This window comes from Trachurus trachurus (genome assembly GCF_905171665.1).
Source record: "Trachurus trachurus genome assembly, chromosome: 17".
Classification (NCBI taxonomy): Eukaryota; Metazoa; Chordata; class Actinopteri; order Carangiformes; family Carangidae; genus Trachurus; species Trachurus trachurus.
Genome location: NC_139900.1, coordinates 28,652,421 through 28,672,155, shown reverse-complemented (window position 1 = coordinate 28,672,155; position 19,735 = coordinate 28,652,421). Strand labels below are relative to the sequence as shown.

Sequence of the window (19,735 nt, the reverse complement as noted above, 5' to 3'; positions counted from 1 at the left end):
TTGTGTGGAATCCCCCTTGTTATTGCTGCTGTGTGTTGTAGTGAATGGGCTTGATCACAGAGAGGTGAGTGTGGGAATCGGCCTGAGTGAAGGAGCTTGCATATGGCATTAATTGTGAGGGGAGGGTCTAGAGGAGGGGCTTTCTTGGAAGGCTGTCACAGGACACCCACCCACCCCCATTGGAAAGGACTAGAGTAGAGGATGGTTAGAAGTTGCAAGGAGAAAGCGAGTGGTGATTGTAGTGAGAGGTGGCGGTCACTTTTAGAAGCAGCCTTTCCCCTTCATAGACTTTTCTTCATGACTACTCCTCCTCAGGATTCACGCAGCAGCCGCCCGTCACCTCTCGTAGTAGTTTAGCAAAAACTTCAAGTGAGCGCGGCGCTGACATAGCTTTTTTTTTTTTTTTCCTTTTCTTTATTTTATTTTCTTTAGCACACACATTTAGTTCCCTCACATTTGAAGCACACAAAACGTTTTAAATGCAACGCTGTTTGATTTATGAGAAAACTATGGCAGCCGAGACGAGGAACGGCGGGAGTTCGCTGAACAACAATAACAACTGCAAAGACCACCGCCGGAGAAAGTTACTGGTCGGAGTGGACCTCTTCTGCCTCTTCTTGGGTAAGTCACCAGTTACCGTATCAGTAACGTTACTTCTGTGCTCTGCTGTGACTTTAAACTTCCCTGTTGTTTCATTGGACATTGTTAATAATTAGGCTACTTGTGGTGTGTTCAAGGTGAGTTTGGCTGTCGGATTTCTTAATGTTTCCTCACCCTATGTTGTTTGATACCCCCCCCACACACACACACACACACTACTATACTCCTTACAATTAATTGTGATATTTTAAGACAGTATTAGGCTATATGATTAAATCACTTAGGCTATATTCAGAGCAAATTTAATTTTACACCGACAATTCCCTGATATGTTATCTGGACTATTCCCCGAGTAGAAGTGTCACTTAGTGTCACCAACTTAATTAAAACATTTAATAAAAGATGGGAATACATTAATTCAAAGTGAATGATCATAAATAAAACCTTTCTCAGTCAAGTGTGTTAGGCCTAAATGTTTTTGCCAGTTTTTACCAGCCTCACCAGCTGCGTTACCACAGCAACAAGTGATGCTTCATCAGTAACCACTGCCAGCACATTTAGCTGTTTGCTACATATTTTCCAGAAAGTAGCTTTAGCTCAGCTAGTGGATCTGTTTTTCTGAGCCTACACACAAAACTGCTGGCAAAGGGGAAACTAATGAATGAAATGCTCCAGGGGAAGGGGGTACATGTACATTTCTTTGGTCTCCACTCACACCTGTAGAGTAGACTTTACCTACCTCTGCTCTGCTTTGACTCCTCATTATATTTTCCAGAATGGCTCACATTCCACACCAGCAGGAATTCTTCTGATCCCAACATCTGGCATAATATATTTGTGTGTGTGTGTGTGTGGAGTAATTAAGGGAAGTGGTGAAAAGGTCACAAGTGTATGTGTGTGTTTGTGTGTGTGTGCATGTTCATGAGCAGATCCTGTGATGTTTTAGCAGCCGCAGACATTGTTATTGCAGGTGAAACAGTTTGAAGTCCAAACCTAAAAGTCCTAGAAGAAGTTTGCCGCTCCCCTCGGGATTTAAACCTTTGACTTTTCACTGATTTGACTCATTTATTTTCTTCTCTGAAAACCTTAATGCTTCCAAAATGCTGCTCTGTATATAGATCATGACATCAAACAGCCAAGGAGCATGTTTGGTCAAACGACTGCAGCTCAGTGAGAACGGCAGCAGTCCAGCTATTGTTGAAATATTCCACAAGTATAAACTCTCATTTTCAGACAAGCTATATTTAGTTTCGGTCTAGTTTTTGTCTCTGTGGAGGGTAAATCCCCATGATTTGCTCTAGATGTACATACCTCCCCACAGAGAGGCTTGTCAACAAACCAGGAGTGTTTTTCTGGCAAAAGATGTGGTTGAAGGGGAACGACCACAGGAGGAAATGGTGGGCCAGCTCTAGTAATCACCGCTCCTTCATTCACTGATTACAGCTGTGGTGTTGCAGCATCTGGGGATATCTCTGTCCCATCTCTGTTGTTCACAAGAACCTTCTCCAGTCACTCAGACCCCAGTAGACCATCAGTGCCAGTAAAGATACCATTAGTCAGTAGGCTGGAGGAAGACGTCACTCTGATTCAGAGGTGATTAGGGCTAAATTCCAATGAATAATGCTAAGGAAAGCAGGGGGGGGGGGTATTATTTATTTATTTATTTGCTTTAGCCTCCAGTGAGGTGAGCAGGCTCAGCTTGCAGTAAGCTGTAGCGGCTTTAATGTTTTCCAGTTAATCATTTTATAATGTCTCTGTGTTGTCTTTGTGCTGGTTCTGCAGTAAACAGAAGGTAGTAAACCAACCACACGTATGCCTGTACTTTCAAGTCAGTGAAAAAAACAAAAAAAACATGGTGTGCCAAGAAATCAGGCAAATGATGTTGAAAGTTGGGGTAATTTATGCTTTTTTAAGTCTTGGTTTTCCATATGTGGGTGGTATTTAGTGACTTGTAGCCTAATAGTTAGAAATTGCAAAGACAAATATCTCAAAACCTCAGTATGTAAAACTGAAAATTAAAGATTCAATTTTTTTGTAATTTGGTTTAACTGCCCCTTTAGAAATAATAACCATTAACTTGATCTTAAGCGAAGACAAGTGCGGACCAGTTGTACAGTAAGTTAATTTTTTGTGTGTGTGACATTATGAAAGAGTTGAATCACAGAAACATCTAAATGCTACTGAGGCTTTTATATCAGTTTAAGGAAGTACCACTTTTGTATGAAAATATTTCTGTATCATATTCTACAAATAATCCAAAAACAGGACATGGTTCATCATGTTAGACAGCGACATACAAAAATACTTAAAAATAAATAATATTTACAAGGAGTGAATAAGATGAAATGATTATTTGATAAAATCCACATTATCTAAGCTAATATTTTTGCTCTGCTTGACAGGTGTACAATTCATGGTATAGTCATGTATGTACAGGCATCATCTATTGAATGTGGTATTGTCTGTGATTAATGTACATGTTTGAATCTCTTCTGTATGTCTGTGTTTATTGGGGTTGTAGAAATGATGAACGAACAGATCTAGAGCAAATTGTAAACCACCTTGTGGATAATACCTGGTGCTCCTCTGAACACATCTGGATTATAAATGAGGGGCAAAATGGAACATGAGCAGCGGTTTGAGTCACTAGCAATAGACTGCTAAAGCGATTGTTTTGAACTGAGCAGGCAGATCCAGTTTCTCCTCCACAGTGGAACCGTGGACTAAAGTTTTGCAGCAGAACCAGACTGACTGACTGACTGACTGACAGGGAGCAGGTTGTGTGGGGGGCTGCTGCGAGTAAAAACAACTGCATCTGTGTATACACCACAACTACCTCAGACATGTATACATTTCTACACCAGACAGTGAGGGATCCCTGCAAGTGGAAAATGTGCGTCCGTTTATTTGAACAGTCACACTCGGTGTTTTGGCGAATGCCTTCAAAATACAGCGGCGCTTTAATTCAACGCGAGGGTTATACATTGATTTTAGTTTCCACAGAGTGCAGCTACATGGAACTTGCCAGGGCTGAACTGGGAGAGAGGCAGAACGGACAGGCGTAGGAAACATATTTTTTGAGCCCATTTTGATGCGAGGCGACGCGACGTTCAGTAATGTGCTGAAAAAGCCATCATCATTATTCATTAACTCTTGTTTGCTTATTTTCAGTTAGGGCTCCTCCCCTGTTGATGACCAAGCAAACTGCCTCAGGGCAAAAAAAGAAGTGGAGGACACCTGATGTTTAGATCAGGAACCAAGAACTCAGAAAAAAAATCCCTCCAACTATTTTGTTTGTTTCTGTTCTCTTCGGGTTGATGTTGAGCTAATGCAAAAGACATACCCATGCTTGCTGACTGGTGTTGTCGTTGGCAAGACGAGGACACACTCCCCCCCCCCATGATCCTCCTCCTCCGCCCCCCTACCCGGCTTTTTTAGAAGCGGGAAGGGAGGAAGAGGGTAGGAGGGGAAAATCCCAAGATGCCGTGTGTACTGCTGATGCTGCAGTGTTTAGACGGATGGAAGGGGTCAGAGGACTGAGCGGAGAAGAAAAAACAGCTCAATTTCAGCGAGACAGGACCTGACAGTGTCTCATTGTGTTTTCTTCCTGTCTTTCCAATCAGCTGTCTGAGGCTCCTGACCTCGCGCAGGTTCCTTTTTTTATAAACTCGAGACGTTTAATTTGATCAATCCATCTGCCACCTCTCTGTTACCGGCTGCCCTCTGCCTCCAGCCTTGTGTTTTCTATCAAGTCTGAATGTGTATAGGCACTTACAGAGGTCAGGCCTTCTGGGGTTTATGTGTTTCACGTCCAGCACTTTTACCCCTGTGATCCCCCCCCCCCCCCCTGACTGGTTAATATCAGCATTTTGGGCAGCATTTATATGTCCCAGGGACTGTGTTTTGCCAAGGCCTGTGTTGCTCTGTTCATGGCCAGGCTAAGTCAACTCAGGGATCAGACACTGAGGATTTGAAGTACAGTATATTTTGACTGTTGCACGGCTCAAACCCGTATCGCCCCACCACTCTTTCTACTGCTTCAGCTCCGTCCAAGGTATTTGTTTTAAGAAGGCAAGTGAAAAAGACCGAGTTAATAACGTGGATCCTGCTGAATGCGGAGGGAAGGCCAGTCTTCTGGAGTTCCCATCAAGCAGCACAGCTCAGCCTGAAACCTGAGCACAGCCCAGCTGGACCTTCAAAGGCCCAGTCAGCTGTGTGTGACTGTGTGTGTGACTGTGTGTGTGGATGCTAGGGGTTGAGGGGCTCAGCAGCAACTGAGGCCTGTGTTGACATTTGGTTTGAGAAATCCCCCCACCACCACCACCACCACCTCCATCCTGCCTTCAGCAGCTCTGACCTCTACACCCCAGTGCTTCTTAGCTTTTTTGACAAGGGGGGGGGGGGGGGGGGAGGGAGCGCTGATGTTTGATTTTCTTTGTATCGACAGATCTCCGAATTATTCAAAGGGGCGACTTGACTTGAAAGCCCCCGCCATCAGTTTAATGCTGCTTTGAAGTGATTTGAAAGTATGTTTTCCAAATTCTGTCAGATTTGAGGCATCTCCTGGGTCCCACGTCCACACTCGGATTTCAAAGTCCCCTCGCTGACGCCTCTAGTAAATGGAGAAAATAAGCTGTCCTTTTTGGCTCGCATCTGAGTTACACCCACTCTGTGTTTGTTGTTGGGAGATAAATAAGATCCTTTTGCCACTTTAAGTGGTGAAACACACTAAATTGATCAGACGTAGACACCCCCCAAAGGCATCTTAAAGTGGGCCTTTTAAAGTGCACTTGAAAGCCTCTGCGGGAAGGGAAGGAAGAGTCTCATAGTGTTTGTGTTTTTTTTCATCCTTGTCAGTTAGCCGCATTGGTCTCTCTCAAGGACATGACACATCGAAATCCCTTCTAGCGCCAACGCAGCCTGGTAGAACCTGAGAGTAGCATCAACTCGATCTCAAAGAGGTTCACTTAAGTCTAAAAACAATTGTATAGATTTGATTTTAACATTTATATCAGCTGATTTAGTTTTGTTTATTGTCTTATGACAGCATCAGTGTGCCTTCCTGTGAAAACAGGACGAGATCTACTTTAATCCATGTCTACGGGGAGTTTTTAATGTGTTTGTATGTCTAAGATTTCTATCTGTTTGTGCCTTTCTGTTTGTCTTCCTGTTGATAATGTCTGTTGATGCAGCTGTTCACTGTTTTTTTTAAAGAGCTGTCTGACCTGTGCTCGTGTATCTGTCCAACCATGCAGTGTTGCTTGTTGCCGTTTCTTTGCACAAATCCCCCTTCCCACCTTACCAGAGAGGATTCTTCTGCAACGACAACAGCATCAAGCTCCCCTATAAGAGCAGCACGGTGTCCACCGCTGTGCTCACAGCCGTGGGCGTCACTGTGCCCGTGGCCTCAGTAAGTCCTGGTTTTGGTGCAAGCAAGAGAACTAGAGAGCATCTGTCGGCACGCTGTCAATTCATCCCCTGGTTGGCTCCAAATACCTCTAATGACATGATTGGAACAACAGGCTCTGACTCACACTCTGTGGTGCATCCACGCTGTACCTCATTGGCTGTAAATCATGTATGCTGCACAGAACTGCCAACAGTTTCCCTGTGCGTATCCTTGTGAGCCTAGACTGATTTTCTTGCCCTACAGACAGCCATTGGTTTCCATTTATTTTACCAGTCAGAATATTGATTAATCGTCAAAGTAACAAAGACCTTTGGAGCCCTCTGTAGGTCAGCTGACAATTTCATTCCAGGTTCATTTTTACTTACAAACATCTGCTGTTTCATTACCATTCCGTATAGTTCAATAAATGGAAACCAATACGGCCCGGAGAGACAGATTGATATGAAATATATGGTGTGCTTTGGAATATGGTCAGCAATAAAGTAAAGCATACATGATTAGCAGTTAACAGGCTGAAACATGCAACAAACGGCACAGGTATGGTCCCTTAATACATCCAAAGATGTGCTCAGAAAGCCCCATTTCTACTGAATATTGAGCAAAGCGGGAGTCATTATTTCTTCATTAGTCACAGATAACAGCCGCAGAATGAATTGAGCCAGTCCCAGATGTTCCCTTGTTACCTCTTGCTCGTACCTGCGACCTCTGTAATTTGCGTATCATTAACCCAGCGCCTCCATCTCTCTCTCTCTCTCCCTCCCTCCCTCCCTCTCTCTCTCCCCCCTCCCTCACCCACCCTCACCCCCTCTCTTCCTCTCTGTGCCGCTCACTGCTTCTTCACACTAGCCGGCCTGCCTTTCTTGGTCATTGAGACCAGTGCTGTTCAGCCTTACCGTAGAGGGTTTTACTGCCACGATGAGTCCATCAAGTACCCGGCCAAACACGGAGACACCATTAGCGACGGTGTGCTTAGCGCTGCTGGCATTCTTATCACCATCCTGTCTGTAAGTTCACTTCACTTTGATCACTAATGACATCATCAGCTCTTGTGTTTCAGCGGCCTTCACCATTACTAGCAGCACGTACTGACACCTTTTAAAGGGATGGTTCAACATTTTGGCAGATTGGCCCATTGCCACAACCCCTATAGTCTTAGGAGTAGGTTTGTTCTCAGAGCTACGCTACGGAGGCTCATGGGATTTCTTGGTTTCCCTCATCAAACTTATCAAATACACAATCCAACAACTCCACAACGCTCTGGTGGACAAGTTGTGACCTGCACATTCACCACGCTATGAGATAATAACAGAACGTTATGAGACAGAGTTGTTTTCGAGGTAAATTCATGCAAAACCACTGATGCACGTTTCCTTCAGGGACAGTTTTTCATCAAACAATCTCTGTATTTCCCTCTAAAACAACTCTGTCTCGTAACGTTCCGTTATTATCTCATAGCGTGGTGAATGTGCAGGTCACAACTTGTCCACCAGAGCGTTTTGGAGTTGTTGGATTGTGTATTCGATGAGTTTGATGAGGGAAACCAAGAAATCCCATGAGCCGCCGTAGTGTAGCTCTGAGCAGCTCGCGGCTCTGCTCCACCATTCTGAAAAAAAGCCTGCACTCAACAATTAAAGGTAACAAACCTACTGCTATGACTATAGGGATTATGGCAATGGGCTCATTTCCCAAAATGTTGAACTATCCCTTTAAACTAGATGTTGACCACATCATTTCACAGTCCATCCTAGTAGTTCTCATCATCACCAGTAGGGGCTCTACTTATGATCACTGTAACATTTCCAAGAAGCAAGGTGTTTTATGAGTGTAATGATGTAGAGATGTTTATGCTGTGATATCAATTACAGGTGCAACGTGTGTTCATGCTTTTTCCCTAATCGAACCAGAAATACACAAGTGCTGTCACCATGATTGATAATTGACACTGACTATGACAATGGGTTAGACCATGTCTATATTTTAAGTTGATGATACATTGATTTATTTTCGTGCAGCCGTTCACACTTAACTGTTTTCTATTCATCATTATGGAAGCACTACCTTTCTGTCCTCTGGGAGAGGCGGGGCTGCAGCAACACACACAGACACGCACACACACGCTTCACTAGACTCAGAGCAAGGTGAAATAAAGTTGATTGGAATGAGTCAACTTTACGTTGCAGTAATGGTAAAAAGCCAATAAGAACTTTATGAAACCATCTGTACAACAAGCAACAATAAAAGAGAGATGTTCAGCTGCTTTGTTTGTTGAGCTAATAATTATCTGTTGGGAGAAGCTGTATGGGACAATGTCTTTGTTTACCATGAAACTTACAATGTGACTGGTTGTTATAAACTGAGGAACTGGTTGAGACCAATTCAAATCCTGTTGTGAATTTAAAAAAGAATCAGCAATAATATGATCCGGATCAATACGTTTATGGATGAGATCAAGTTAAAATGCTAACAACACCAATATCTCCAGCTGGTTAGAGGCTGACTTTAGGAGGATGAGCACATCAAAGCTCCAATTCCCTTTACTATAAATCCCCTGACTGTAAATTATTTTTATTTTTGTAAATATAACTTTTTATGGCACAGTGAGATCAGTAACAAACATGTAAAGGATTACTTCATTTTTAAGTGTTGTCTGTTCATTAATAGACAGAGCTGTTTAATATCCTTTGTCCTTGTAGCTGCTAAATACTCTCATAAAACCAAAATCGTCTGCTACTGCCTTTCTTTTTTTAAACTGAATAAGTGTTTGAGCAAATGTGGAGGACAGAATCTGGATTTATTGACTGTGCCAGTGTTTTAGTAACATCTTCTGAAGAAAAAAAAATTCTTAAGCTCAATTGACTACTAATAAAATAGTTGATGATTTCATCATTAAAAAAATAGTTGTCAGTGGCAGCCCTAAAATACATTTCTTCACGCTCCATCAGAGGGATTTATCTGAAAGTGACACTGTGTGTATGGACCCAGATTATCCCACATGATTACTGAAACAACACCTCCCCAAACCTGTGCTATCAGCCTCTCTGATTGCCTTCAGCACATTCGAGATAACAACCAGTCAACAGCATTTGTTCAAGATTTTCTCTTCGGGGGCTTAAGATGACAACAGCTGATAAAGCCACTTGAGAAAGTGAGGTGTTGAATTGTTTCTCTGTCTCAAATCTTCTGGGAGAAAACACTGAGGATCCAAAATCTGCGCTAAATCGTTTCCCTGCGTCCCGTAATTTGAAATCATTTTTGAGGCGGAGCTCAGATACGCTTCCTTTTTGACCTACAGTATGCGTCTGTCAACACCGGCTTTGGAGCGGCTCGTACTCGGCTCACATATTCACGGGGATAGCTGCGATTTCTACCCTCATGTGCAAGATTGTCTTTTGGCCCGTAAGGTTTCACAAAACACTTCTGAGCACTCAGCAGTACTGAGGCTCAATACATCCACTGTAGACAAGTGATGGAGGACTGCTGTCTGTGGTGCTGCTGACGAGGTGCTGCACCCACTGTGGACAGCACAGAGTAAAAGAACCATAACCCTGCATATCTTCTTTATATATCTACCAAATGAGTTTAGCAAAACAAAACAAAAGCCTACTTTGTGACTTAAGCGGCCAAACCCACTCGTATCTGGTAGCGTGATGAACATGAACACAAGGAGACTGGATCAAAACAACTGGGTCTGTGATTGTCAGAGGTCTGGACTCACTCAAGACGACTGCTTTTTTCCCCCCTTTTTTTGTTTTTTTATTGTGCAATACAAGTAACGAACATAGAGCAAACATAAAGACATGACAGCACAAGACAGGAAGGACATAACACTGAAATGCAGTGGCCAAAAAAGTAAATGAATTGAGATAAGAAAGAACAAAACAAGAGAATAATTAAAAAAAAACAAAAAAAAAACATCAGCAGCCAATCAAAGAGAGTTAGATCATTAAAACAGAACAAACCTTTCTCTTTTTTCAGGACATCTTTGGAAACATCACCAACCTCCCACTCCATAATGTGGTGGCAGTTCAAAGGAGCAGCCTCAGCAGAGGAAGTGAATCCTTCCATCACTTTTAGTTTGGACATTTACATTTACTTATTAGACAGAGACTTTTTTCCAAAGTGACATGCGGCATTCACACTTAAATCATTTAGAAACGTCCCACCAGCCTCTATGTTGCAAGTGAGAACTCCCCTGGCATGTCCAGTTGTCACCTGGCATGTCTTGGGTGGGACGGTGCCTCGCCTCATGGCACGGCTTCGCCATCGGCTCTCCCTTCTCCTGGAAAGCAGACTGCTCTGCAGGCTCGGGGCCACAGGGGTTTTCATGGTGAGAAGGAGTCCTGGCCCCCGTGTAATTATGGTTAACGCAATGGTTGTTCAGTTAAATACTGTAATTGGCAGGGTGGAATTGTGGTGAAGGCCCCAAAACAAGAAGACTTTGCCAGATAGCTCATTTTCCCTTGGCAAAACGTGACTTTGTAATCCGTCTCCCCCCTACAGCGTTCTGCCAAGCTTTGTGTTTTTTGAACCAGAAAACAACAACATTAGGTCATGTAGTGCTTCACAAACTCACCCCCCCCCCCCCCTCTTTAAAGAGCTGAGAAATGTAGGCCACATCCTTTATAATTTATGCAGATCTCTTTTAGAAGAAAGGAAAACACCATGGTGTCATTTGGAAAATGCAAGACTTTTGACATAAGCCACAAATCAACATCTCGTCCCCACGATTATCTCTGCGGTTTTTGAGTGCAACAGCAACATAATCTACAACGCCAGTTCATTTATTGCGCCATATTGTTGAATCTTTCACACGAGGGGAACCAGATCTGTTTTCTCCCCCCATCCCTCTCTCCCATGAAAGCAGCTGGCCTCTGTTGAGCTGGCTCTAAAGGCCTGGATGGTGGAAAACGACGCACTCTATCAGCTTGTTAAATCTCCTTAAGGGGCTATCCCTTTTGCAGAGAGTGTTTCCAAGAATGAGACTTATTCCTGCGCCCCTCGCAAGAATGTCTGATGAAACCAAGATACTAACATGAAAACAGCCAGACATCCCTTGTGAAATCGGAGACATTTCAGAGAGACAGCCGGAGCGGTGAAAAACAAACGCGCCCCCGACGTGCGCCTGGTGGAGTCTGGCCACCAAAAATCAGACATGTTGCCGAGCTCAGCGTTTCTGCTGATTAGAACCAGCGGTGCCTCCCCCACTCTCTCCCTCAGTCCTCCTCCTCCTCCAGCCTTCATTCCTCCTCTCACCTTCCTCTTTCTTCCCTTCACTCCTCCTCATTCGCACTCTTCTTATCCTCTTTTGCACAGTTTTTATGCTCTCTATAATCCTCTTCCATCCCTCCAATTTCACCCTTTATCTCCCCTCTTCGCTACTTTCATTTATGAGTGTCTGGAAGACAACAGAGGAGAAGAGGGGGTGCGGGGGGGGGGGGGGGGGGGGTCATATTTGAGCTTGAACAGCTGTTGCGAGTTATGACCGTCCACCTCCTCCTAAGTGCGCCTTACCCGTCAGTCGTCGGTTTTAGACGGTGGTTTATTTACACACTTCCATGGAGCTATACATGGCGGACAGTTTGAGTTGCCTCCCACGTTGCCTCACTGTTTTCTCTCAGAAGTAGAATGGCACAGGTAAACACGTTTAACTACAAAGTGGCCCCTTTTCAAACCACTTCAGAGGAAATCACAGCATTCCATTTCAGCTATCATAATAACATTTTGATTCTAAAAAAGTTACATACATATATTATTTATATTTATTCTTATATTCTGCTCTGTGAACATCAGAGCTCAGTGTGTCCTGGTTCCAAATGTCACTCTTCACAGACTTTGATGCATATTTCCATTAAAGGGATAGTTCACCCAAAATTCAAATTTCACTCATTATCTACTCACCCTCATGTGGACTAAGGGCTGGGAGAAGTTTCAGAGTCCTCCGTGGCTTCTCTGAGTTACAGCGGGGCTCCGTGCAGCACTGCATGTCCATATGATGGTTGCAAACGGAGCTCACTTTTCTTTGTCCAAAAAAGACAAACCAAAAAACATCCAAATACTTCCATACTGCTCGTCTGTAATGTCCCTCTTGTATTGAAGCCCCGACATGAGAAACTGTTCCGAAAAAAATTAAATAAGTCTATGTTTTAAGCTTGTTTGTAGCGGAAGCTCCCAGTGTCCCAAGCTTAAAATATAGACTTATTTAATTTTTTGGGAACAATTTCTCATGTCGGGGCTTCAATACAAGAGGGACATTACAGACGAGCACTATGGAGGTATTTGGATGTTTTTTGCTGTGTCTTTTTTGGACAAAGAAAAGTGAGCGCCATTCGCAACCGTCATATGGACATGCAGTGCTGCACGGAGCCCCGCTGTAACTCAGAGAAGGCACGGAGGACTCTGAAACTTCTCCCAGCCCTTAGTCCACATGAGGGTGAGTAGATAATGAGTGAAATTTTAATTTTGGGTGAACTATCCGTCTTGCTTGAGGGTTCGTTCATGAACACTTTCTGCTGCAGTCTTTGCTTGAAGGAATCACCTCAAGCAAAACTTGCATTCACAATTACCGATGTTTTAACATCCATCAGTGGAATATCAGGGGAAGTCTGAAATTATAAATAAGTGATTCTATATTTTCTTCATGTTATTAAAACAAACTGTCAGCTGGATGGTAAAAGACATGTAAAATACTAGCAGATGAAATTCGTCTGACTTTCGAAGTTCTCCACCGTTCCTCATGAAGTATTTTGGCCCCTCTCTACTCACACATTTTCACTGAACACTCAGGAGATTGGACATAAGTACTTAGGCATAAGTGGCTGGGACTCTGTCAAAATCACGATTGTGACATCGCCATCTCTTCTCTTCCTTCAGATCATCATCGGAGAAAGCTACAGGATCTACTTCCTGAACGAGGGCTCCAAGTCTTTTGTAGGGAACCCCTACATCTCTGCTCTCTACAAGCAGGTCGGGGTGTTCGTCTTTGGCTGTGCCATCAGTCAGTCCTTCACTGACATCGCCAAAGTGTCAGTGGGCCGCATGCGCCCGCACTTCCTGGATGTGTGCAAACCTGACTTCTCCACTATCAACTGCTCCCTGGGATACATCACTGACTATCAGTGTCAGGGGCCGGACAGCAAAGTTCAAGAAGCCAGGTATTGTGACAGACGTAAAGGTTTATCATGTCAAATGTTTTCTTTACAGACTATAAGATGTAGTAAATTGCTGATTCTCCTTTGTCCCTTAGGAAATCTTTCTTCTCTGGACATGCTTCGTTCTCCATGTACACCATGCTGTACTTGGTGGTGAGTTACTCAGTTGTTTTTCACATGCATACACGCATGTATTGTGGATACACACTATATGAAACCCACCTTCTTGTGTCTTTACCAGTTTTACCTACAGTCTCGTTTTACTTGGCATGGAGCCCGGCTGCTGCGCCCTCTCACCCAGTTCACCCTCATCATGATGTCTTTCTACACCGGCTTGTCCCGTGTCTCTGACCACAAGCACCACCCCACCGATGTCCTGGCAGGCTTCGTGCAGGGAGCGCTGGTGGCCTACTGCATAGTGAGTAGCTCTACCTTATTATTGTATCATTGCTTTGCATCTTGCCTTCCTGTTGATGAATAATAATAATAGTCATGCCTCCATTTATGGAGCCCCTCTCCAACAACAGGTTTTAAATTCTTCACAGAAATAGAAAAAGGACGTAGCACAGCACTGTAACAATAAATTCATGAATAAGGAAATACATTTCAAAATCCAAACTCAGAATTGCGGAGTTGTACGGTCAGTCTCTCTACAATAGTTCTCAAAGTGGGGTTCGGGGACCCTCAAGGGTCCTTGAGAGTGTTCAAGGGGGTCCCCAACTTTTTCTTGAAATTTTACCACTTTTTTCTAGAATTTTTTGGAGAAATTATTTCATTTTATTTTTTTATTTTTTTTTAGAAATTTAATTTAACTTTAAAAGAATATACTGTATATCTTACCACTTTTTTCCAGAAATTTCTCTATAATATTTCCAAAAATTCACGCCATTGGCTCTAATTTGAACGCACATTGACTGAAAAAGTAATGTTCTTCAGTCTCAGAAAAAATATTTGTGTATTTTGCTTCAAAATTTTGTCCAATGGGGGTCCGTGGTCTAATTTATGTCAATTTAGGGGTCCTTGATGTAAAAAAGTTGCTCTAGTACATGTCTAAACATTGTGGTTTCAATCATTGTAAATACAGGAACGAGCATCACTGTTCACTTTATAAAAGGTTACAGTAATGAATGTGAGGAAAATAAGAAATGAATATACAAATAAAATTAGAGGAATTTGAAACGTTTACTGTAAAAATTGGACTGACCCAATAGCTGTCCATGATCTACAGCCTGAAATCAGGTCAGGGTTTTCTGAGAGCTTTGGCAGAGCCACTGAAGAAGGAAAATCAAAAGGTTTCTCCACACTGTGAAGTTATCTTGATAATACTAAGAAGGTTTCTAATTAACATTTTCACTTTTCATTTAAATCCTACAGGTAAACAGGTACATACAATTGGCTTCTCTTAGCATAACAATAAAAGTAGAGACAGTGTTTACGAATTGAAATGGGGCAAGGTTACATGTAAATGGAAAAGAGAAGGAGGGGGTTGTGGGAACTTAAAGAACTTCACAGTCTCTCTCTAAAGGGAAGGGAGTGAGTAGGTAGGTGATTTATGAGGATAAAGATGTTGAAGGACGTTTTTCTCTCTACTCCCGCCACAGGTTTTCTTTGTGTCAGACTTGTTCAAGCCCAAAGGAAGACGTTCTACCATGTTGCCAACTCCAGTGAAGAAAGACCTGGTTCCTCCGGCAGACATCAGAGAGAGAAGCAACCATCTCATCATGGCGTAGGGAGGACTGCAGACTGACCCGCGCCATTCAAATCACTGCTATAGCCACTGGTCAATACTGGATGAAATAAACTCCCAAACAATCTGGATAACACAGGCAAATATGGAACCTCGAACATCTCAAAGGATGAGGGGACGCTACGGAAAAAAAAACAGTGAAGCAAGTTGTGCTCTCTCAATGGAAAGTTTCATCTTTTTCCCCAGACATGTTAATGTGGAAAAGAGGGAGAAGCGGGGGATAATTGAGTCTCTTCTCGTGTTGTGACAGAGATCGGCCTCGTAGATTCTCCTCTGTCGAGGCCTTTCCGTTGACTGAAGTCTGAAATGAAACAGAACTGAGAAATGGCAGCTGTAAACAAAGCTCTGTGTAGCTTTTGTGCCTCCTTCCCTCAGCTGTATCTCCAGCACGGGAGCTATAGGCTACTCGTATTCCTGCCGCTCGCTCACTCACTCTGTGACTAATGCAAACAAATCACGAGAAGAAAAAAACAAAACAAAGAAACAAATTCCTTGATTTCGGGAAGGATATTGTTGAAGTTTGGTGTTATTACAAGCATATTATTGTATGTATGTGTGATTTATAGCACTATTTTAGCTAAACTCAGTACTGTCACCACTTGAATGATCCTGAAGTGAAGCTTTTGGAAAGCTTTGTAAGCTTTTATTATGTCCATGATGTAGAGTTCCTCAGAAGGTGCACATGAGTTCCAGTAGGTGGAAAGTCTAGTGAGGGCGTATGTGTTGGATGTGGGCCTCTTTCTGCTGGCTGGGACGAGCCCCCACTGAGCCATTTAATGAAATGACTGTCTGTTATATGTACCAGACGGTGCCCACAAGTGTTAGGTCAGAGTGTGTGAGAGAGTGTGTGAGCGTCGGGTGTGTCTCTCGTGTACGCTCATGTGTATGTCTGTGTGTGTTTGGGTGAGGTCTTTCCCTGTGTGTGTGTGTGTGTGTGTTAATGTCATGTCTATATATTTCAGTGTTTATAGCCGTGGAGTGTGCCTGGCACCTGCTCCAACAGACACATGGAACCTGAGACTGGAACACTGTGGAGAAAAACGCATCATATACACTTAACATATTTTGCTGTTGCTAATCAAAGTGATTTTTCTCATCACTGAAGAGTCCTGTGATTTACTGTATCCTATACAGACCTTTTTATATACTTAAAAGCACGACTTCAGTACCAAAGCACAATTTAGCAAACAAATGACACAAACCAACTTAATATTTTTGGCACATTGTACCTGCTTAATATCTCATAAAGCCTTGTAAAGTAACAACAAGGCTGTCAGTGAGGCTGTATATTATAATAACAAGTGACGAAAATCATTACATTGAATTTTAAGGTAATAATCATGCTAATATGTTTGCATGAGATTGATGAAATTAACTTCTCAACAAAAAATGCTAATAATGAAAATAATTATTCTTAAAACCACTGACTGAAAGCAGCATCTTCCTGCAGTTTGAAGTCACTGAGACAAACTTTGATCTGACGCTTCTAGAGAAACTAGTCCTGTTCTCTTACATACATGTGTTGAGAATCTACTACAGTATATATATATATATGTATATATAGCATCAGAAGACTCTGCATGCTACCATACATTGTACAATACTGTAATGTTTATGTATACAGTTTGTTTTTTGAAGAAACACCCACTATGACCTTTGTGTCAAGACCTGTGTAAATGTAAAACGTGCTGCTTTAAAGAGGCAAAGCTTGGCAGATGTCATCCAGTCAAGTTGACAACATGTGAATATTGAGTTTTATGAAAAAAAAGAAAAAAAAAAGAAAGAGGGAAAAAAAACAAAGCTCTCATAGTAGACAGCTCAAGTACATTTTTATTAAAAATGCCTTTCATTATTTTTGTAATGTCATGTGAAATTTTGTACAATGAAACTGTAAGACGTATCAAAAGATAAAGTGTCTTTAATAAAACACAAAAGATCAAGCGAAGTGTGCTGTGGAGTTTATTTTATTCTCTGTGCCACACATGACAGAATACATTTTCTCTGATTTTTTGTTCTATAATTCAACAGTCGACCGGCTGCTGCGTGTGATGTGGAGATCTGGGCGTGGGGCAATAGTAGACTTCCATGCTCAACTTCCTGTGGGGAAATAGTGTACATTCCAGGCTTTAACCCCTCTCCCCAATGGTCCTCTGGAATAATATAGACTCCACACAGAAACTATGCCAGAGTGGCAAAGTACATTCACATGTGAGTGTTCAGGAATAACAACCTGCCTTCAGTGTCTCGTACTATCGTTTTAGGTTGCTTTGTCTCCATATAATGCATAAACAGTACCGACCATCCACAGGTTGTAATGTATTATGTGACTCAAGGTTATGTGCCAGCGTAGGCTACCATGAGCTGGGTTTTTGGTCCAGTGTGTTCACATGCTCTCCTAATCTGATTGATTTGACGGAGGATCAGGCATGTTGCCCAGAGGGAGATTAGCGCTGATTAGTTTAATAAGCTGCAAAATGTGTTTTGTTTTTATGACCACGCCATGGGTGATAGTATTGTGGAGCAGCTGCTTTTTGTTATGACTACTACTAAATGACTGTTTCCAGTGCCTTAATTAGGCACGAGACTACACCCTACAGAATCTGTGTACTCTGTGGAAGTAGTTTTTTTTTTTTTTTTTTTTTTTAGCAGTGTTATCTGGCTCTAGAGATGATAGCGTTAGTTGATGCCAGTCCACCACTTTAGTCCAAACTGAAAATATTTCAACAACTTTTGGATGGATTGTTATAAAAATGCATTCACAGTCCCCAAAGGATGAAGTCTACTGACTTCTGTTTTTTTTTTTTCCTCTGGCACGCTACAAGGCTGACGTTTTTGTTTTGTAGTAATGTTTCTCAACAGCTATAAAAATGGATTGCATTAAATTGGGTACAGCTTTGCACGCATCTTCCCCAGCGAACCCTAGTAATAACTTTGTTGATCCCCTGATTTATCATGCAGCGCCACCGGTGGCTCAAACCCTACTTTAGAGGTTGTTAGAAATGTGCACACATATTCATGAGCCCCTTACTGTTCCTGCAGAAGTGCTATAAGGCTGATTTGCAATTATGGACGAAATTATATCAAATTGCATCGAAACATCCAACCGAAAACTATTTGTAAAAACTATATTGCTTCAGTGCTACATCAGGTCGACATTTCATTTGGTACAGTTTATGAACGCATATCTGCAAAACTACTAACGTCTTAGCAGCCTCATGTTACCATACCAACACACTGAACTAGGATGGTGAACATGCTATAAGGCCTAGGGAGCCAGGGGTGGTGCACTATTATCCTATCTACATTGTTTTAATGGGGAACAACACTGTATGTGTAACTTTATGCCAACTTGTTCCCTTCCACCTACATAATTCCCACCTCTTTCTGCGTCCTCCTCTTTCCAAACCAAACATGGAGTGCGTTTGATTTAAATGATCAAACGGAGGTGTAAAGACTTCTCTGCTACCAAACATGGCAGTGCCTTTAATTCCTGCGTTCTCTGTTCAACAAATGCTCCTATCCCAGAGCCAAGGACTTGACATAATGTTTATCTTCATGACCGGCTACATTAAACCGTCAGTGGTGAAAGATTTTCTCAAAGATACAGTCCATTCATGTGTAATTGAAAGTGATAGAGGCTGCATGCTGAGTATATTTTTAGTATTAACCAGACCAAAAACAGTTTGATGTTTTTTTTTTTTTTTCACGTTTTCAGCTGGACCCCATTTTTCTCTTTGGGATTCAAAGAGGCTTTCTTCATCAGTGCTTAACGTTGTAATGGTGGAATCCTTTTCATGTGGTTTGGAGGAAAGAAACAGTTGTTGTTTTCCCACCACAGTTTAACCCCCGTTATTTGTGAAGTAATTACCCTGCGTGATTTACAAATTCCTCTTGTGAACTCTGTAGCACTGTTGTGGTTGCTCTGAAGTGATTGGTTATTCTCTTTCTTGTTTACCCCCTACACGCAAACACACAGACACACATACATACATACACACACACTTGAACCACCATCCCTGTTTCCCGCTTCCCACTAAGATTGTTGTCAGACTAAAGTGATACATTTTCTCATCACACAAACACATTAGTTTGCTTCCTCTGTGTTTATAGTGCATTTTTGACTTGTCTCTGTACAATGTAGGGGCTATTAAAGAGAAACGACAATAATAAATTCAGAGTTGGGTTTTTTCAAAAGTTGAAAGCAGTTGGAAGAAAAGGAGAAAAAAACAACCCTTCCTCTATAAAGGCCGTATGTCAAAAAGTTTGGCCTGTCTGCTTGGACATTCAACCTGAAGCCTGTCATACAGTCTGACGCCGCATGACATTATTGGCACTAGTTTCTGAGGTCATTTGTCCGCTCCCTGACAGATGGAGGGACGCTGAGAGGAAGTGAGGCGCACCCTCCAAATGCCCTCTCTGATAAGTGACCTCATTACAGCTCCACTGGGCATGTTTTTCTTATTCACAGAACACCACCATGATGACTGGCTCCCCAGGAGACCTCGGCTTTTCAGCTATGCCAAGCTCTTGGACTTTCACAGAGTTTTTCTTCACTCGGCGCATGGCACCACAATCAGTCTCCAGGACTATCGCTATCAGGCTGAAACACAAACGCGCAAAAAAAAAAAAAAAAAAATTGAACCACATCCCTTTAATCCCTCTGCGCTCGCTGTTTACAGGAACATTCAGCGTTTGTAAATGTTTTGTTTGAGTGGACTGAAACAAAAGCAAAGTGAGGACAGCAGGGCCTTAAACATGTTATGTAAGTCTCCTTTATCTGCCCCTCACTCATCCACATACAATACACGCAAACGCCCCTCATAAAAAAGT

At 42.4% G+C, this 19,735-nt stretch overlaps 1 protein-coding gene across 1 annotated transcript; it reads left to right on the top strand.

Moving 5' to 3' along the window:
• Positions 1–200: 200 nt before the first annotated feature.
• Positions 201–16,777, top strand: LOC311000199 (phospholipid phosphatase 3-like). Its single transcript, XM_083990850.1, has 6 exons — positions 201–621; positions 6,857–7,014; positions 12,881–13,161; positions 13,254–13,311; positions 13,400–13,576; positions 14,760–16,777. Exons 1-6 carry the CDS (start codon positions 480–482, stop codon positions 14,886–14,888), a joined length of 945 nt encoding a protein of 314 aa, XP_083846976.1. The 5' UTR covers positions 201–479; the 3' UTR covers positions 14,889–16,777.
• The last annotated feature ends 2,958 nt before the right edge of the window (positions 16,778–19,735 follow it).

Bases quoted from the DNA above. Each gene is read 5' to 3' on its own strand.
- LOC311000199 (XM_083990850.1), top strand. From the start codon at position 480: ATGCAACGCTGTTTGATTTATGAGAAAACTATGGCAGCCGAGACGAGG. The intron at 622-6,856 runs GTAAGTCACCAG...TCTTCACACTAG, and splicing joins CCTCTTCTGCCTCTTCTTGG to CCGGCCTGCCTTTCTTGGTC. The intron at 13,312-13,399 runs GTGAGTTACTCA...TGTCTTTACCAG, and splicing joins ACACCATGCTGTACTTGGTG to TTTTACCTACAGTCTCGTTT.